General features: G+C 40.9%; 1 protein-coding gene across 1 annotated transcript; it reads right to left on the reverse strand.

Moving 5' to 3' along the window:
* Window positions 1-566: 566 nt before the first annotated feature.
* On the reverse strand, window positions 567-19,403 carry LAPTM4A (lysosomal protein transmembrane 4 alpha). Its single transcript, XM_003908320.4, has 7 exons — window positions 18,764-19,403; window positions 8,756-8,876; window positions 5,442-5,518; window positions 5,219-5,341; window positions 2,898-2,993; window positions 2,245-2,343; window positions 567-1,193 (listed from the first exon to the last, which is right to left on the reverse strand). Exons 1-7 carry the CDS (start codon window positions 18,872-18,874, stop codon window positions 1,119-1,121), a joined length of 702 nt encoding a protein of 233 aa, XP_003908369.2. The 5' UTR covers window positions 18,875-19,403; the 3' UTR covers window positions 567-1,118.
* Window positions 19,404-21,089: the final 1,686 nt, after the last annotated feature.

Genomic DNA, 21,089 nt, shown 5'->3' on the forward strand with positions numbered 1-21,089 from the left:
GACATAAAAAAAAGATTGTTACAGCTATCATTTTTCAAACCACCCATATTAATTTCTGTCCTGTGATTCAAGAAATATCTTCACCACAAATAGTTTGAGTTAATGGATTAAGAAAATGATTTCTAATTAAATGTGTATCATTGTACAGTTGTCCCTTGGTATCTAAGGGGGATTGGTTCCAGGTTCTCCCCCCAGATAGCCAATTCCACAGTTGCTCAAGTCCCTTATAATAAAATGGTATAGTATTTGCATATGACTCATGCATATCCTCCCATATTTCTAAAATGATCTCTAAATTACTTATAATATTTAATACCATGTAATTAGAGAACAATGAAAAGAATAAAAAGTCTGTACAGGTTCAGTACAGACCCAACTATCCATTTTCCCCCCCAAATATTTTCAATCCAGTCAATTGACTTCATGGATACAGAACCCATGGATACAAAGGGCCAACTGTATTCTCAAAGTTAACAAAAAACCCTGGCACTCTGAATACACTGTAATGGAAAATGTCAAGGGTTTATCTAAAAAAAAGTTAACAGATTAAAAAAATGACAACCCCAAGTATTTAAAGAGATTTATTAAATCATCTTATCACAAAGATGGAAACATACAAATTAGAAACATGCAACCATCATCTTCCACAGTCAAGTCAAAATGTCAAATATTTTCTTGTTTCGGCAGATGAAAAATTCAGATCTTATACCCAACTACTTATTCACCCTGAATATTTAAGTCAGTCTTCCTGAAAATACCCAGGGTAGCAAATAACAAAATGCAAACTATTATATAAAGAAAGTGCAGTTAAAAAGGAAACTATGTGGCAAGTACCCCCTTTTCCCTTCCCACCCCCAATTAAAGGCAAACAATGGCACTTTGCTCTTGCTTAACCTAGATTGTCTTCAAAAACTATTAAAATGTAAAAGACTTAACAAAAAAACAAAAAGACGTTTAATACATGTCGAAAAAGCTCCTTAGTGTTTGAAAATAAATGCTTAAACAAAAGACAACATATTTTATATCAAACAAGTTTGAAGAGCCCTGAATTGCAGCATTCTGTAAAATAAACAAGACAAAAAGCTGGTATAGGATTTATTGTCAAAGGCAGAATTTCTTCAGGCAGGTAAGTAAGGAGGTGGTGGCTCTTTTTCAGGCATTTTCACGGCCATTTCATAGGTTGGCAAAACGTACTAAAGAGAGAAAAAAAAATGGTATCAGATTTAATTCTCCTTTAAAATCCTTTCTAAGATAATTCAGCTTGCAGACTTTATGCCCTAATTAGGGTTACACAAAACCATAAAGAGCTGAAAAAACTGTTAGCTAAAATGTTCCCGAGTAGATGCGTGAATAAGCTGGAATTTTACCAAGATTACGAGTGAAGAGGAGGTTGGGGAGAGGGAGGTGGGGAGCGGGAGGTGGGGAGAGAGAATTCTGCTTCTGGACAAGGATTCCTAGACAGGCAGGCAGTGGGTCTCACTGCTCTGCCTTCGTTCTAGTGTGACTGATAAAGTGCCAATGCCAATTACAGTTTAGGTGTTGAGGAGTTGGGTTAAACCATGCAATAGGAAACCTCCAATAAGATGCTAGCTCCTGGATCCTGACTTTCATCACAATCAGCTTGTAATCAGAAGATCATGAACTCATATCATGTCTTCGAGGGTAAGAGGCACACCTAGGCAGTGGAGAAGTGGCATTCCAATCTAAGTGACTCCAAGTGTGACAGCCTGGCCCTAGATGGGCCACATATATTTTATATGCTGAAAACCTGGGAAGGTAGTACAGCAGCAATTAGAGGGCTGTGAAAGGTAGGCTTCCCCAAAAGACCCATGAAACCACTGTATTCATCTCCCCAGATAGGTCAGCTCCCCCTTTGGATCATATGGATATTTTTTGAAAACAACACAAGTTTCAGTCAACGGGACTGCCCATCCTTAGAAGCCCCAGGCTACATGGGCCTAACACAGTTGTTTCCTGCCTTGTCTCCCCCACAAACACGACACTCATGAGGACCTCTAATGAATAAACCTAACAGCCAAACTGGATGAGACAAGCGACCCATGTACTCGGGATTCCAAGTGGAAAATGTTGAATCCTGTGGATTTTAAGCTGTTCATAAAAGTACCCAGAGTTCATGCTCAAACCACAGGTTACAGCATGAAAGAGAAAGTCAAGCTCCAGGTTCTTCTCTTGGAACAGTCAATAGTGACTGGCGACCTTTTACTCTATCCAACAGTAGCTAACCTGAGGAGGTGCTTCAAAGGCAGGATACACAGCAATCTCTGGCACGTTTCGGTTGTTGATGTATTTATAGCAGTTCCAAACACAGTTGATTAGATAAGCCTGGAAGAATAAAAACAAAGTTGACATCTGCTAGAAACTCAACAGACTACCTGCTCCAAAATGCCGGTGACTTAGAATGCTCTCCCCACACGTCCTCAGTGTATAAGGGAACTGACCTCTGTGTGGACCCAGCATAGGCCAGGCCCTTTCCCTACTTGCTCTCATTTAAATGTCACAAGTTTCATCGCCAACATTTCAGAGAGAAACCAGAGATGGAGTTTCAGTGCAGGTCAGCCAACCCACTGTGCTGCAGAAGAAATTCTGGGTTTCTGAATCTTGGGAATTTTAAAAGATTTTCAATACAAATCATGAACCCCTTTCAAAAACATAAAAAGTAGGTCCTTTCACTTAGAGAAGGATCCTGACAGTTACAACCACTCCTTGGAAACAAGACAGAAAACGTTCCCTAGAAGCTCTCTCTGCTAGTGTGCCAGAATAAACACTGTCCCCACAAATCCTCCATCTCCTGTGACTTGAAAGGTGATAGGTGGCAAAAAGGTTTAGATTCACGGTGTCAGTCTCAGTCACCCCTAAAGATTGAGTCAGCAACGTACCTTAAAAATGATGAATAAGGCAAAGAACACCAGAACAATGAACAGGAGGCAGCTGGAGTCCAAGGCCAAGAGGTCATCTTTGTAGGGAAAATCAGGCTATTAAAAAAACACACACACATTTACAAGTCAGCCATTGCATTAGCACTTGCTGATAACCTGAAGAGCATCTGAAGAATACAAAGGCACCAAAGTCAAAAGTGATATTTTAACAAAAATGTATAAGCAGAATTTAATCCAAAGTGCTCTTAAGCCTTATCACCATTAATGCATACTAACAATCACTTACAGTACATTTGTTTGATAACCCACAATACTCCGAAAAGTCTAAATTTAGATCATTTTCTGTTTACTTTTCACTATTTTCCATCTTTCTGCCCTTTGGAAAAACACTATCACCTATATGGCACTGGAGATCTGTCCCTGTGTCACTTGCATCATTAACTCAGGAGATGCTCAGGTCTACGTAAGTTCTACAGATAAACTGCGTCATTTTAATGCTATAAGGGGAAAATTATTTTTCTAAATGTCAATCATTTGTCTCAACTCTCATCAGACAGGGGCAAAAAATACATCCACTGGTTACAATGCCAGGCAAGACATAAGTTTTACTCTTCTTCTACTGAAAAGCACCAGCTATATTCACTTAAATACTTATTCAGCCCTGACTGTGTACAAGGCAATGAGCTAAGTTCAGGGAGAAAGGCATTATAAAAGAAAAATTTCAGATTTAAAAGCTAGCCAACAAGGAAATACCTTCCAGTCTGAGGCACTAAGTGAACAAAACAGAGGAGAGAAAACACCAGGGTCTGTAAAAGGAATAATAAATTTTTATGCTATTTTCTATAAAGCTAATTTAATTTTTTAAAGTTATGCTTGTTTTTAATGGAAATGTCAACACGAAGGCCTAAATAATCACATTTAAAAAGCAACATAAACAGAAATCCCAGAGGACTGAAAAAAATAGAAAAAAAATTAAAAAGAACCCACCACTCCCCAAACCATAGCCAGGTTGTCTCCTTGGGGAAAAAAAGCTGTTTTTTTGATCTTCATCTACAAACAAAAAGAAAAACACAGAAGGTGGCAGCTCATGAGACAATGCTATGCTAAGGGTTTTATTCAGAAGGCAGGGAAGCACCACTTGAAATTTCTCCACCAGAGATAACATGAGCAGAGAGCCACACAGAAGCCGCTGACTGTGGCTGACCAGGCCAACAGGCCCTGCCCCCAGCCACTCTCTCCAGCCTTCCCACCCTTCCTCTGTGTGCCAGCCACCTTGGCCAGCTTCTAGTGCCCTCACTATGTTGCTTCTTGCCTCAATGTCTCTTTTATCTGGAACATTGTCTTCTATACTTTCTCTATCTTAATTCCTATTCAAACTCCTGAGTACAATTCAAATCTCACTTCCCAGCCCAGGTTTAGTACCCATGTGATATCCACTCCCATAGTAACCTACAATGGTATATCAGTAACTGTCAGCTTCCTGATTCCTTTACCAGGAAATAAGCTCCACTGATGCATCACTATGACCTAGCAGAGCACCTTGCACGTAAGAGGAACCAGCTAATGTTTTCTGAATAAATGAATGATGAATTTGGTGTGTGGAAAATGGGCAAGGCAGGAAATCTGATAGTGGGAAGAAAAGTTCTGAAAGCACTTTGGAAATAAACTGAGGATGACCCTGCCAATTTTCATCTACCTGGATCCTGTATCTCCTTCTGACCACCTCCATGAAGCCCTCCTTGTCCACTCAGTCCAGAGTTTTCTCTGCCCCCTCCATGTGACATTAATCAAAGTTCCTTATTTGCTGCTGCTGTGACAGCTCCCGTTTGTTATCACAGGTAACATCTTCATGTATCTTGACTCCCCAGATATTACGGTTTGCTCACTAAAGATGAGGCAGTTATCTTTATATCCACACCATTCACCAGTAGTGCCTAGCAAAGGGCTAAAAACATAATAGGCACTGGAATACTTGCTACAGATGTCTGTAAAGACAAAAAGCTAGTCACTTCAAGAGTGCCATACACAGTCAAATTATTGTACCTTTGGACATTCAAAAACAAAAGCTGAACTACTAGTTCCACAATATCCATTTCTAGGAATTCTTAATACTGAATTATCCAAATGTATGGTAAGAAATTACTCCATTTTCATCTTGCTAGTTTTGTCACAGTAGCTAAGAGAGCAGAAATAACTATTTTAAGACACTTTTAAAAGCAAGTGGAGTAGTTAAAAGTAATATCAAAAGGCTGATTCAGAATTTAAATGTAAATATTTTACTCAAAATGAAAAAAATAAGTTTAATGAGCATACACACTTACTAATTGATCCAGATATTCTTTGATTCTTGGCAAATAGGTGAGAGAACTAATAGCAACCAGGCAACTGAGGACAAAGTCAAAAAGCCGGTAACAGAAGAATGGAATCAGCCAACCCACTTGATACTGGAGAAAAAAATAACAACCACAACATTGTATCACATATAGGAAATTACTAAGCTCCCCTAAGGTCAAACTCTAAAAGCTGAAAATACAGTATACTTACAGAAATTGCTCCATAAACCAGCATTGAACTGATTATAAACATAAGAACAGAGACGGCAAAAAGAACACAGGCATTATCTAAGAAAACAAAAACAAAAATCTAATTAAGCTACTTACACAACAAAAAGAACAAAACTTCACTGAAAGCTAGCTTTAAAATATTAAATTTAAATATTTTCAAAACTGGCTATAAAAAGATCTAAGGCCAAGAGGGTAAAAGAAAAAAAATCAAAGACTCAGCATGAAGTAATGAACCCTGAGACACTCAAACAAAGCACTTATTTGTTAAATCGCTACAACTACTCACTGACATGGGTTTAGGATGGCACATGAACCACATTCTCTGCTAAAGAAACAAGTCCCTGTGCCCTCATGAGCCCAGGAGTCTGAAGATGTGCAAACAGATCATTATAATCCAATGTGTCAAGTGCTACAACAGAGGCAGAAACAATTTGCTTCGCCTGAAGCATCAGGAAAAAATACGAAGAAATTACACAAGATGGGTCTTATGAGATGAGTAGGGTTTAGCTGGAAGGAATGGCTGGCAATTGCTTAAAAGACAGATGTATTAAACTCAGAATGCTACCTACATTACCTCTTGCCCTAGATAAATATTACCTGAAATTCAAAGTTCTCCATTAATCTCGCTTCCCCACCCAACCTCCCAAACACTAAAATTCATTGCTTCCTGCACCCTGGTAACTATGTTACACACACTACTTTCTTCTTTGTTCCAACTCTCCATTAATCCATGCTCACTAATTTTTTCACAAAACAGCTAAGTAATCTCAAGCAATTCTAAACTGTGCCTGACTGACCGACTGAGTTTCTCAGCACAAATCTGTAGTTCATTCTGTGACTCTGGACAGTTTTTTTTTTTTTGAGACAGTCTCGCTCTGTCATCCAGGCTGGAGTGCAGTGGTGCGATCTCAGCTCACTGCAACCTCTGCCTCTCAGGTTCACGCAATTCTCTTGCCTCAGCCTCCCAAGTGGCTGGAGTTACAGGCAAGCACCACCACATTCAGCTAACTTTTGTATTTCTAGTAGAGACGAGGTTTCACCATGTTGGCCAGGCTGGTATAAACTCCCGACTTCAGGTGATCCGTCTGGGCAGAGATTAAGAAACTGGGGGGGATGGGCATGGCAACCCACACCTGTAATCTCAGTACTCTGGAAGGCTAAAGTGGGAAAATCACTTGAGGCCAGGAATTCAAGACCAGCCTGGGCAATATAATATAGCAAGACCCTTTATGTACAAAAGATGTTTAAAAAAAAAAAAAAAAAATACTGAGGGCACTAATAATGATGAATGACTAGAACAACTGTTGAATATTCCCTATTGGGTAAATGTATATATAACCTTTTTTTTTTTTCCTTTGAGACAGTCTCACTCTGTCACCCAGACTGGAGTGCAGTGGCACAATCTCGGCTCACTGCAACCCCTACCCCTGGGGTTCAAGCTATTCTCCTGCCTCAGCCTCCAGAGTAGCTGGGATTGCAGGCCTGCACCACACACCCAGCTAATTTTTGTATTTTTAATAGAGATGGGGTTTCACCATGTTAGCCAGGCTGGTCTCAAACTCCTGACCTCAAGTGATTCACCTGCCTCGGCCTCCCAAAGTGATGGGATTACAGGCGTGAGCCACATGCCCAGCATTTATATATAACCTTATCACTGGGCAATCATCAGTATTTGGCAATAAACTAGGAATAGTCCTCTTTACTTTTTTCTTAGAAGATACAGGGTAAATGTTAAGAATTTAAAGGACTTCCCTGCTACAACATGCAAACTTTCACTCAGAAGAATTCAGGTAAAAACAAAATATGAAATTAAACAGGTCTTATCAAATTTGAAAGCAAAATTTGTAATCCAAATAATCGGCTTTCAAGAGTCTGCTATGGGCTGGGCACAGTGGCTCATGCCTATAATCTCAGCACTTTGGGAGGCTGAGGTGGGAGGGTCACTTGAAGCCGGGAGTTCAACACCAGCCGGCTAAAAGACAGGGAGAACCCATCTCCACAAAAATTTAGCTACTCAGGCAGTGAGGTGGTAGGATCACTTGAGCTCAGGAATTCTGGGTTACAGTGAGCTATTACTGCATCACTGCACTCCCGTTGGGGCAACAAAGTAAGAACTTTTCTCTAAAAAATTGTTTTAAACAAATAAGTAATATGTGATTTTTAAAATGAAGGGCACTGGCCAGGCACAGTGGCTTACGCCTGTAATCCCAGCACTCTGGGAGGCTGAGGCGGGTGGATCACCTGAGGTTGGGAGTTCTAGACCAACCTGACCAACATGGAGAAACTACTAAAAATACAAAAAATTAGCTGGGTGTGGTGACACGTGCCTGTAATCCCAGCTACTCGGGAAGCTGAGGCAGGAGAATCGCTTGAACCTGGGAGGCAGACGTTGCAGTGAGCCAAGATCGCACCACTGCACTCCAGCCTGGGCAACAAGAGCAAACTCTGTCTCAAAAAAAAGAAGGGCATTTATCCCATTCATGAGGGTAGAGCCCTCATGGCCTAATCACCACCCAAGGGTCCTACCTTTTAGTATCATCACCTTGGAAGTTAAGCTCCAACATATGAATTTTGGAGGGACACATATATTCTAACCATAGAGCTTTCTTCTCCTTTCTATTAGTAGCTACATTTAAAAAAAGTCTTATGAAGCCTGCATGCTTATTTTGATTTCAAGGTACATTTTACACATTTCTCAAAAACTTAATAGTCCATTACAGCTTCTGGCTAGAAATGCTCTATTGTAATCCTCACTGAGTATCCCTGAAAAACCCATCAAAATACTTTCTTGCCTCAGCAAGAATGACTTAAATATAATTTAACTTGTTACCCTTATTATATAACCATTTTAACTTTCTGAAATGTAACTTAAGCATAATCTCATCAATCTTCTAAATAACTAGTGTGTGTGTGGAGAGAGAGACATGTGCCAAATAACATTTTGGTCCACAATGGACTGTATGATGATGGTTCCATAACACTGTAATAGTGTATTTACAGTATTACTATGTTTTTCTATCTTTAGATACACACTTATTTGCCACTGTATGACAACTGCCTACAGTATTCAGTACAGTAACCTGCTGCACAGGTTTTAGCCTAGGAGCTTCTACCACATAGCCTAGGTGTACAGTAGGCTATGCTATCTAGGCTTGTGTAAGTACACCCTATGACGTTCACACAACAATATCACCCAGTGACATTTCTCAGAATGTGTCCCCATCATTAAACAACACATGACTGTATATAAAAATTAGCAGGGGAGATTTTTTTTTTTTTCAATTAAACACATACCAGCCATTCTCTCAGATGAATAGTAATTACCGATGACTTCATACTGAATGTTGACAGCTGGCATGGAGTTTGGATGAGTCACTTCCACAGTCAGCAAAATTGCCATCAATAGGTTTACTACCTGGAAAAGGTAACATTCTATCAGTTACATTAATTAGCATTATGACACAAACTTAGCACAATCTCAGCACAATCTCTCATATTTAAGATTGTCTTACTTGAAGTAACACAGATATGAAACAGTGGGAGACTAGCTGTGAGATAAAACAATATACAATTACCACTATGAGACTAACTTAAAAATAAGTATTTTATAAAGTATAAATAATATTAACCATTTCAGAGATAAGATGTATAACCAATACACTAGAATAAAATTACACAAAAATTAAAACTAAAGAATCATTACAAACGGTTCATGTTCAAAGCTACCTATTTATTCATATACCAATCTCAGAATTTCTGGGTTTGAAGAAGTTACTGTTCATCTGTTATATTTATTCATCAGATGCCCAAAACTCCTACACAGCATCTCTCATCTGGTGACAGACAACTCACTATTTCCTCTTGAGCTAGACTCAAATGCTTAAGAGACTTACCAACATTCTGAAAGTCACTTAACTCATCTACTGGTCTTAATTCTTTTTTTTTTTTTTTTTTTGGTGATATGGAGTCTCACTCTGTTGTCCAGGCTGGAGTGCAGTGGTACAATCTCAGCTCACTGAAGCCTTCCCTTCCTAGGCTCATGTGATCCTCCCACCTCAGCCACCCAGTAGCTGGGATTACAGGTGCCCACCACCATACCCAGGTGATTTTTGTATTTTTAGTAGAGACAGGGTTTCACTACGTTGGCCAGGCTGGTCTCTAATTCCTGACTTTAAGTGATACGCCCAGCCCCAGCCTCCCAAAGTGCTGGTATTACAGGCATGAGCCACCACACCCAGCCTTAAATCTACTTTTTGAGATAACGTGCTCTCCCTTCTAAATAAGTGCTCCAATACCTGAAAACAGCCTCCAAAGACTGTTTTCTAGAAACAGATCTTTAAGCCATTCCTCTGACTAGCATGTTTCCTAGCTACCTATTTCCCTTTTGTCTTCCTCTTTACATATGCTCCAGTTTGATGGACATATATTAAAATGAGGTAAGGTCAGCCTGGTCAGAACACAATGAGATCTCAGTTCTCATACGCTGGCTAACAAATTTCAATTAATGCAACCTGAAGTTGTACTGAGGTTTTTTGTTTTTGCTAGAAACAAGGTCTCACCATATTGCCTAGGCTAGTCTTGAACTCTTGGCCTCAAGTGATCCTCCTGCTTTAGCCTCCCAACATGCTAGGATTACAGGCATGAGCCACCACACCCAGCCTGCACTGGCTTTATAAATTTTCTGAGTATCACATGAATATCACTCCCTAAAACGCCAAGTTCTTTTTCACACGATTGTGCTAAGCTACCACCTGTACCTGTACAGTTGGATTCAGAGGCTCAAGCACAGGCCTTAATATACCTGTAATTGAGTTTCATCTTATTACATTCTTGCCTATGAAGATTTTCTGGATGTAGATTCTGACACACTAGATTTACTGCCTGTCTCAACTTCCTGAATTTAGGATCAGCATGTAATCAGTATCTCTAAGTCACTAACAAAAGAGAACAGAGCTGAGGACTAAGCTGCTAGAGGCTGTCCCTTCCCATTAACCAGCAACTTCTGAATAAAATTGTTTAGCTATTCAGAGGAACATCCTGCTGAAATTCCATCATATCTGATGAATCTTCCTAGTCTCCCAGGGCTGTAAATCCATTTTAAAAGGAAATGAGTTATGCCTATAGTTGTTGGCCAATCCCTGCAGTATCCCAGGAGGCTTCACTGCATTTAAGTACTCAGAAAGAGTACTGTTAATGACTGAAGATAGAAATCTCATGTGGGATTGGAGTTAGGTTCCTTACCTAACATAGTGAAGTTCATAGAATTTGCCCTCCTTCCCTTTGTGAAAATGAGAACATCTGGAATTTTCAAGGGCTATTAAGTTCCTATCAGTAGTATTTTATTTTTATTTAGTTCGTTTTTGAGATGGAGTCGCTGTCACTAGGCTGGGAGGCGCCCAGTGGGCGTGATCCTCCCGGTTCACTGCAGCCTCCTACCTCCCACACCAGGTTCAAGTGGTCTCCTACCTCAGCCTCCCAAGTAGCTGGGACTTTTTTTTTTTTTTTTTTTTTTTTTTTGAGACTGAGCCTCACTCTGTTGCCCAGGCTGGAATGCAGTGGTGCAATCTCAGCTCACTGCAGCTTCCATCTCTTGGGTTCATGCGATTCTCACACCTCAGCCTCCCGAGTAGCTGGGACTACAGGCACGCAGCCATCAAGCCTGGCTAATTTTTGTATTTTTAGTAGAGGTGGGTTTCGCCATGTTGGCCAGGCTAGTCTCAAACTCCTGACCTTAAGTGATCCACCAGCCTCGGCCTCCCAAAGTGCTGGGATTACAGTGTGAGCCACTGTGTCCGCCAGCTATCAATAGTATTTTAAACAAACTATTATATACTTCTCTCCTGTTTCACCTTGAATAATAAATACACAGGAAATGCATTTTCCTTTTATCAGCTGAAGTCATTTCACTAACATCCGCTAGATAAGCAGATCAAGTTTTATCTTTAGGGTAGGTGATCTAAACAATGCCACAATATCAAATTTGGAATCAACCAATATTTATTGAGGATATACTCTATGACATGTGTATTTACGTATATTACTTCACTTATTCCTCACAACAACCCATGAAGTAAGTATTACTAAAATCCATGTGTAGATGGGGAAACTAAGATTCAGTAAAGCTATATAACTTGTGTTAAGCTTGCTGAGCTGACAGATGGGAGAATCAGGATACAAGTCTGTTTTTTAAGACATCTCCTTCTCAGCACTACATGATTATTAATAACCATTCCCCAGTAACTCCTGTTTTAAGGTGTTTCCCTAAGAAACCATTATCTAAAGCTATACAATGTTTAGACTTTACTCTCTCTGTTCAACAGCATGCCTCTTTCCTTGCATTGTTCAGAGGCAAGGCAGGTTATCTTTCAATTCCTGAGAGGACTTACCAGGAACAATCACTTTTGCAAGCTGGCTCTCCCCAATTGAAGGCTGATTTTTTTTGTTGCCCACATTTGCTGCAATGGGTTTTGGCCAGTGTGTGTGGTATATGAGTATGAGCTAATACAACTAGGTGATTTAATTACTGAACAATCGGATATATCTACTAAAACGCTGTACGTTCTGTGTACGGAAATCAGTTTGAAATAAATTAGGCAAACTCTTCTTTGCTAAACACAGTATAGTCACAGTGAAAAAGCTCTCTGCAGTACAGAAATTCCTTTGTCAAGAAAAGCATGCAAACTCAATTACTAAATGAAGGGAATGACATGTCAAAAAATATTTAGGAGTTCTATTTTCCCTTCTTAAATATTTTTATCACATGAAGGATTTCTAAAAATCTCACACCTATAGTCCCAGCTACTTGGGAGGCTGAGGTGGGAAGGATCGCCTGAGCTCTGGAAACCAGCCTGGGCAACAATAGCAAGACTGTCTCTTAAAAAACACAAAAAACTCTTCTCTTTTCTTCTCTTCCATGGATAAGTCACACACTCATCCACTATTATCTTCTTTTAGTACTAGAGACACTTCAAGTTTCATTTCACTGTGGGTCATACAACTGAATATTAAAAAAAAAAATCACAGGGTTAATCAAAAGGACCAAGAAATGGTGAAATAAATTTCAGAGCTACTTCAAAAAGCTTTTTTCAAACTTCTTTGAGTTAGTTACATTCCATTAGATCACGTCATTTCATTAGAACCCCAACTTAAATCTTAAAGTATTACACTGGAAAACCCATCCTTGTGACTTTAAAAAAAATTTTTTTGTAGAGACGGAGTCTCACTATGTTGTCCAGTCTGGTCTCGAACTCCTGGCCCCAAGTGATCCCATTGCACTGGCCTCCCAAAGTGCTAGGATGACAGGCATGAGCCACTGCTCCTGGCATCCTTTGATCTTAAAGATATTCACCAATGAACCTTGTGCTCATATATAAGCCCTGGTAACTTACCTCTGATTAAAGTTGATATTTCTAAATTACATGTTTAGCTTTTTAAAAAATACATAAAATTAACTGTAGTCTTACAATATAAAATTTCTCTGAAAATATCCAACTGTGTACTATTACAAAAATTTATTCCTGATTCATTTCTTTTCACTGTATTCAGGAAAGAAAGTTAATAAAAATGTAATTTAAAAAGAATGATTAAGCTGGGGACAGTGGTGTGTGCCTGCAGTCCCAGCTGGTCAGGTGCCTGAGGTGGGAGGATCGCTTGAGCCCAGTTCAAGATTGCAGTGTGCTATAACCGCGCCACTGCACACCAGCACAGGCAACATAGCAAAACCCCATTAAAAAATAAAAAATAAAAAAAAGAGAGATTAAATTATTAACTTCTAAACCTGGCAATACGGAGAGGTATAGAATACAGCAATATTTTAGCAGCATGGGCTGTGGATTCACCACTTAATGTGTTAACAGTACTGTAAATTTAATCAGTCAAACCAGGTGGTATGCATTTTTTGAAAGCTTCCTGTACATCTTACATAAGTGTGTAAAACAAAAAATCTGTTAGATTTGACTTGTTAACAAAATAACTGTATCAGATCCATGGAAGCACAGGGTCTAGAGACAGGAATTCTTTGTTTTCTTCTTTCACTGCCACACCTATTCCAGAAGATTCTTTGGAGACTTTAAAAAAAAATCATTTTTCAGTTTTCCCACAGTAATTTGCCCAGAGCCAGTATCTACTGAGATAATAATTAAAACAGTGCGTCTGGTTTAAGGAGGCATCCAGATAAGGGCTTCCCATGCAGAGAAAGCACCCACAGGAGGGTCAATCTACAGAACTAAGCAAAGTCTGTTATCTGATAAAGATCAAAAGTGACTATCTTTAAAACCTTTTTTAGCCATAAAAAAGGATGAGTTCATGTCCTTCGCAGGGACATGGATGAAGCTGGAAACCATCATTCTCAGCAAACTATCACAAGGACAGAAAACCAAACACCGCATGTTCTCACTCATAGGTGGGAACTGAAAAATGAGAACACTTGGATACAGGGTGGGGAACATCACACACCCACACGGGTGCCTGTACAGGGTGGGAGGGAGGGGGAGGGATGGCATTAGCAGAAATAACGAATGTAAATGACGAGTTGATGGGTGCAGCAAACCAACATGGTACATGTATACCTATGTAACAAACCTGCACGTTGTGCACATGTACCCTAGAACTTAAAAGTATAATTTAAAAAAAAAAATTTTGCTGTTTACTGTTACATGCAGATACAACTCAGTATTCATAATATTTTTTGGAGGAGACAGTTCATTCAACAAATGTGTAATGAACACCTCAAATGTTTTAATTAATAAGTTAGCCACCACACACATTTTATTTTGAGACAGGGTCTCATTCTGTCACCCAGGATGGAGAGCAGTTAGTTCGATCTAGGCTCACTGCAAACTCTGCCTCTCCGGCTCAAGTGATCCTCCCACTTCAGCCTCCCCAGTAGCTGGGACTACTATGTGTGTATCTATACATACACATACACACATACATATACACACACAGACACACACATATATTTTGTATTATATATAATATATATATATTTTTGTTTTGTTTTGTTTGGTAGAGAGGGGGTTTCGTCATGTTGCTCACGCTGGTCTCGAACTCCTGGGCAATTCACCTGCCTCGGCCTCCCAAAATGCTGGCATTACAAGCGTGAGCCACTGCCCTTATAAAGTAAGACATCACCCTATTCCCTCCAGGAGAACATCTTGCTGTAGAGAGAAAAATAAGAGAAAAGGACAATCCTACCAATGTGTACTGAGCACTATTTAATAAGTACATACAAGAAGTATCTAGAAACTTTTGCAGGTGCACCGTGGGAAAAACAGATCCCTCTGGCTAGGAAGTAAAGAAAGGTTGGCTGGGCATGGTAGCTCACGCCTGTAATCCCAGCACTTTGGGAGGCCGAAGCAGGTGGATCACGAGGTCAGGAGATCGAGGCCATCCTGGACAACATGGCGAAACTCTGTCTATACTAAAATACTAAAAATTAGCCAGGCATGGTGGTGGGTGCCTGTAGACCCAGCTATTTGGGAGGCTGGGGCAGGGGAATCGCTTGAACCCGGGAGGCGGAGGTTGCAGTGAGCCGAGATTGCATCACTGCACTCCAGCTTGGCAACAGAGCAAGACTCCATCTCAAAAAAAAAAAAAAAAAAAAGCTTTACCATGAAAACATGTGAGCTAACCATTAAATTATCTGGACTTGGCAAAACGTTGTTAATGGTTGAAGTTAGGTGATGAATAAATGGGAGGTTTTCGTACTATTTCACTACTTTTGCATGTATGAAAATTTCCTTAACAAAATTTTTAGAAAGTGACTTGGGAGGACAGCAACATTTCAGGGAGAAGGAATAGCATATGCAAAGGTGGAGGCACAAAACTTCCTTTTTTTAAAGAAGGAAACTAACTGAAATATAAACAAGCTATGCTTACTTGAGGTCAGAGGTGAGGGCTGGAAAAGAACAGAACTTAAGGAAATCTGTTTTTACTTCTCTCCCAGATACAGAACTTCAAACTGCTTATGGTTGAGACAGTCATGAAAAATTAGCCATATATTAAGTCTAAGAGATAAAATTATTACAAATGCTCAAAATGTAGTCTTGTAGTACACACCATTAACCACAAAGTGTATCTACTACAGCACACTTTCAAGTCCATTTTCAATTATTCAATAAACATTTGAGCTTATACCTCATAAGAAACTTGTTTAAAATCAACTGGCTTCAAATTCTTCAATAAATGATAGAGAAAACAATTTCAAGAATGCCAGAATTTAAACATGAGCTTATTCTGAAATTTCCTGTTACTTCACCAGGTACACTTCTTTTCTATCTAAAATGCCAAAGGCTAACACTTCAGGGCTAGTACCTCCCTCGTTCTGGCTTTCTCTGTGTCCCACAGCCCTATTTTCCATACAATGAATATTTTAGTATATAGTGTTACAATACTTAAACACTAGACCAGTAGAAGCCGTGGCTAGAAAGCAATGAGACTGTTATCAGATACAGTCACTCAGAGCGAGGGAGAGGGGCACCCCCAAGTTCCAAATGACACAGGGGGAATCAGCATCTCAGAAGTCCAGCCCAGGTAATGTAAAAAGAAACATGAATATTCTCCCATGCAGACTGCGAATTATTGCCTTACCAGGAATCAAGGAAGAGAGTACCTCGACAAGGTAGGTAGGGAGGGAAGTGACATACTCAGTCATCCCCATATTGTTTCTCTTAGTAAAGTAGCTTCTGAGAACAAAATGCACTACTTGGACAGGCCCTCTTTGCTTCGAAGTATTATACTACATTTTGGCCTAAGTGGTCTTGTATCATAAGTGTTACATGTCTCCCCAAGTTGGCAGAGACTCTACATTGCTATGGTATTGAAGCTACACTTTTGAAAGTCATCAACAAAACTATAATAAACAAAACTAATGGCCTTTGTCCAGTACTTATTCTGATTAGAATCTGATATTACTGATCATGTTGCCCTTTTCCTCATCACTGTACCATACGTTTTTCATATCTGTGCTTCAAGTTTTTTGTGATACCATAAACATCTTAAGGGCAGATGCTGTGTTAGACAAGAAACATTTAAGAGTCTAGCGCTTGGCAGGTAATAGGAAAACAAAAGGCAAATGACACTGGCCCCTGTCATTTATTCCTTTTATATGTCCACCAAAGCCTTTTACACTGCAGGTGTCAGTAAATCTCTTAACCAATTTAAGACAGGTTAAATGATTTAAGTAGTTTACAATAAAACGTTTTACACTAATCTGAGAAGTCTGTGCAAAGAACAGCTATGGCATCTTTTTAAAATTGTGAAACTAAAGCATGGTCTTCAGAGATATGTGAACCCTTCTCATAACAAGGGCTTACAGTAGAGAACAGATGTAAACTCCTCACTCCCTACTTTGAAAGAATAAACGCCCCTACTGAAGTTTTTCTCTCTGCATTTTGAGTTTCCTGTTTGTAGTTCCCACTTTATCCTGCTATTCTATTCATTTTCCAGCTGAACCCACAGCATCAAAACATCTGCCTGAGAAAAAACTGAAAAGAAATACAGCCAATTACATTCGGATGGTTGAAATAGAAATGGTGGTATTCTCTTCTTGAGGAGTTAGGAATCCTTTGTTCTGTGAGTGGAGGGAAGGATCTGACAAGAAACAGGAAGACTAAGACTGCAGGCGAGAGAGCCAGGCCGATGGATTCTCTTAGTTAAATAGGAAAGAAAGTCATCTTCTGGGGGCGAGGAAGACGGAATTGAGTAAGAGGCTTGAGGATCCTCAAGGTATGAATTATTCATTTAGGGAAATAGAAGGCAGAGCTAAGGACAAACAAAAGAAATTAGACCCAGCCCCTCAGCAAAATGGAGAAGATATAAAAGGAAGTTGGAAACATAATGCAGCTGATGGTCATTAACTATATTCAGTTAAAGTTGTTTGGTATCGTTTAGTATTCCAAATCAGTTAAAATACAGAACGAAAGAGTCTCTGAGAGAAAATGTGATATAGTTCTATCAATAAAGCGGTATTTCTGAATATAAAAGTATAGGAAACATGAACATAAACTCAGCACAAGCAAACCTACACATTCGTGTTGTTTTTTTAAACGTACATCAAAAACAAGACGGTAAAAAACAACAGGACAGGTAGGAGTCAAGTGGAGTCAGGTGGTCCTCCGGAGGTGGGCCATGAAACAGTATCTGCCTCATTTAAGATGATTCTCATCTGGCGTTTTTCCAAATGCTTACTAATGATTTCAAGACAATGAGTGGGGAGAAGCAGCAAGTACAGAGAGAACAGATTGTGTCTGGGATAACTCTTCTCCCTCTTTTACAGTTAAGTATCAAAACCTGCACAGTATCACCAACGTCACCTACACAACCACATTCACAAAGTCATTAAAGAAAGTGGCCAAGTCGACCATGTAGGAAGTTTGTCACAGCCTCGGAAAAGTCATAATAACCTAAAACTACCTAAACTGAATCCCATATTTGGAAGTCACGGAGAGATTAGGTTTAACGTGCATGGATACTATAAACGGTGAATTAAAAAAGAAAAATCACAAACGTATTACTAGTGAATCACCAGGCATCAACAGTGTCAACTTGGTTAGGGCAAAATCACACGTATCTTGGAACCCAGGAAATAATCAGCGTAGGTGGCCAAGATGGAGAGGGCTCTCAATAAAGGTCTGTAAAAACAGCGGATCGGCTACGAAAAGCATCTACTGCGCAGGGAGGAGGCTGCACCAGGACAAAAGCTGGTCAGGCGTCAACTCAGGCATAAGCTATCGCCCCCTAAGCGATTCTGGAGACGCGAGAGAGGCGCTGAAACAAAACAAAGTCCAAAAAACACGGACAACGGGGTTACCGCTGGATCTTTCGCTTTCCCAACGGGAAGACCAATGTCGAAACTAGGCTGCATTTATCAAGGTCCGCTCCTAATTATTTCATTAGGGGAAAAAATTCCAGGGAGCACTGGATAAGAGCAAAGGAGGGGCTGCCTTTCAGATCGCAGAAATACAACAAGAGCCAAAACAGAGGAATTCCCACCAAATCCTAGCACCCTCGTCCCTTCGCCTGCAACGCCTCTGCTCTCTCAAGCCCGCTTTTCTCCTCAGATTCTTGCCAAAGAACAATCTCCCCATGCTTACCACCGCCCCCCGCCCCCACTCCGATTCCTGCACAAGGTTAATTTCCCAAAGTCCCTGGATTTCATGCTGAGTTGGCGCGCCCTAAAAAGCTGCGTCCCTCCAAGTCCCCACCCACCCAACACCCCGTTTCCAGTCCCACCCCCTCCGCACCAGGCCCCGCTCCCCAGGCCCCCCAGACATGCGCGCCACGCCCGCCCGCCTGCCTTACCATGTACCAGGTCCCCAGGATGATTGTCCCAGTGCGGACATGGCAACAGCCGCAGCACCGGGTGCTGTAGAACCGGTCACTGCGGTTCCGTTTAAAAGTCATGGACACCATCGTAACAGGCGGGCCTCTTTCTTGGCCGGCCCCTGACAAACGTTCTCCACCCGCAGGCAAACTCAAACGGCTCTTTCACGGCCTCCAAAACCCAACGACGCGTCTTCAAGCCAGCCCCCGGCTCAGGCCCCTGCCAGTTTTTTCGCGCCTGCGCACTGAGCGCAGCGACTTCGGCTTACCCACCCCTCTTCCTCCACACAGGCCAATGGGGAGCGAAAGGCTGGATGGGCCGGACTTCTGATTGGAAAAACTTAGAGATTGACAAGACCTCACGCCCAATTAGAAGTGCAACTCGCCTCAGCGAGTCTCCGCCTGTTACGTGAGGGCAAGGGCTGGCTCTTGGGCCTAGGATAGATGCGGATAGGTATAGCCTCGTAGTTCACTATCCCCGAGATGAGACTCGCAAGAAAAGAGGCATTTAATGGGAAAAGGGAGACACGAGACAGCGCGGATGGCAAAAAGCGGGCACAAGGGGCTTTTCTGAGCAATGTGTGCCACGTACTGCTTGGGAAGCGTCACAGGCTGATAACGTGACCTTTGCGCGCAGCTCGATTATTGCGCGTGCTGGGGGCGGGGCCTGCGAAGAAGGGACGGGGCCAAGCCCAGCCCGGAGAGGTCCTCGGTCCTGTGGCGGAAATGGGAGGCTGCTTGGAGGAGTGGAGGGACTGGATTAACACCCTCCCTTCCCTCCGAAGCCTCCTTGGTGGGGGCGAAGAAAGACCATCCAACCCTGCCAAAGGCAAAAAGATTAAGGATACATGAAAACAAAATAATGTGGAAGAACTGCTTAGCTGCCGGATTTTTAGAGTTGAGTGATTTTTTTGTAGGGAAAAATTATGAAACACGTTGAAATGGACAAAAAATTACTGAATGTCTTCAATGAAAAAACAGCCATAGTTTGGCGCACCGAACCGAGCATTCTGTTACTAGGGGGGCTGTCCGCCTTTCTTTGAGGTGCTTTGCAGAACTCTGTAAGACCCCCTCCACTGGACTTGATATTGTATCTTACCCCTCCTTGGGAAAAGCCATTTTGCATCGATTTGTAAATTCATTCCAGTCCTGATGCAACAATATAGTTGGGTGCTTCGAAGTCTGCTTAGAGCTGGTTCTAACGGCTTACTGGTCCCCTGGTTAATGAGTAAATAAATTTTTTACACGTGTTCGTTTTGCATTTGTTTAAGACCTGTGACTTTACCTTTAAAAAATGTATTTATCATTTAATGCTTTGGTAAACACACTTCTTTTCAGAGAATAGAAAGGGCTTCCCTTCTGCCAGGGCATATTCTTAGCCAGAGACCACAGTGAATTCAGAGTAAAGGTTATTTCTTTGGCATGACTTCTTTGAACACTGCCTGAAATTATGTATGTATTTGTTGATTATCTCCCCAATAAAATACAAATTTTAGGAGAGCAGAGACTATTTGTTCACCACGGAAGGAGTTGTCCATGGAGCTTACTGTCAAACCATCTGGGAAGCAGTAGTTAATCCAGCCCACGCTAAAGGATGGGGTGTGGCTGGCTATTTAACTCAATGAATTATGACATTTCTCTACTTACATAGGGAGTAGATTATCTTAACCCCGCCTCACAATTACATATCCCTTATTTTGTTCTAGGCACAGATCCAGTCACTTTATTTTGAATCATTTCATCCCTACAACTCACTCAGATAGGTACTTTTATGTTATTTAATTCTACAGAGAAGTTAAATTACATATCCGAGATTGCAAGGCCAGTGTCAGAACTGAGATTAAAACCTGTTGTGCCAATAGTTTCCAAACTTTGCTGCACATTGGCATCACTTGAGAATCTTTACCAACCACTGATGCCTGCTTACTATTCCAGACCTTCTGATTTAACTGGTATGGGTGAGGCCTGGGCATTGAAAATTTTGAAAGCTCTCCAGGTGATCCTAATGTGCAGCACTGTTATTCTGTCTTAATATGAAATGTGGCAGACAAAAATAAATACAATACAATAAAAAAGAATACAAAGATAAGATCGGGGAGCCGGGCACGGTGGCTCATGCCTGTAATCCCAGCACTTTGGGAGGCTGACGCAGGCAGATCACTTGAGGTCAGGAGTTCGAGACCAGACTGACCAACATGGAGAAACTCCGTCTCTACTAAAAATACAAAAAATTAGCTGGGCGTGGTGGCACATGCCTATAATCCCAGCTACTTGGGAGGCTGAGGAAAGAGAATCGCTGGAACCT

This window comes from Papio anubis, chromosome 14, assembly GCF_008728515.1.
Source record: "Papio anubis isolate 15944 chromosome 14, Panubis1.0, whole genome shotgun sequence".
NCBI classification, from domain to species: domain Eukaryota; kingdom Metazoa; phylum Chordata; class Mammalia; order Primates; family Cercopithecidae; genus Papio; species Papio anubis.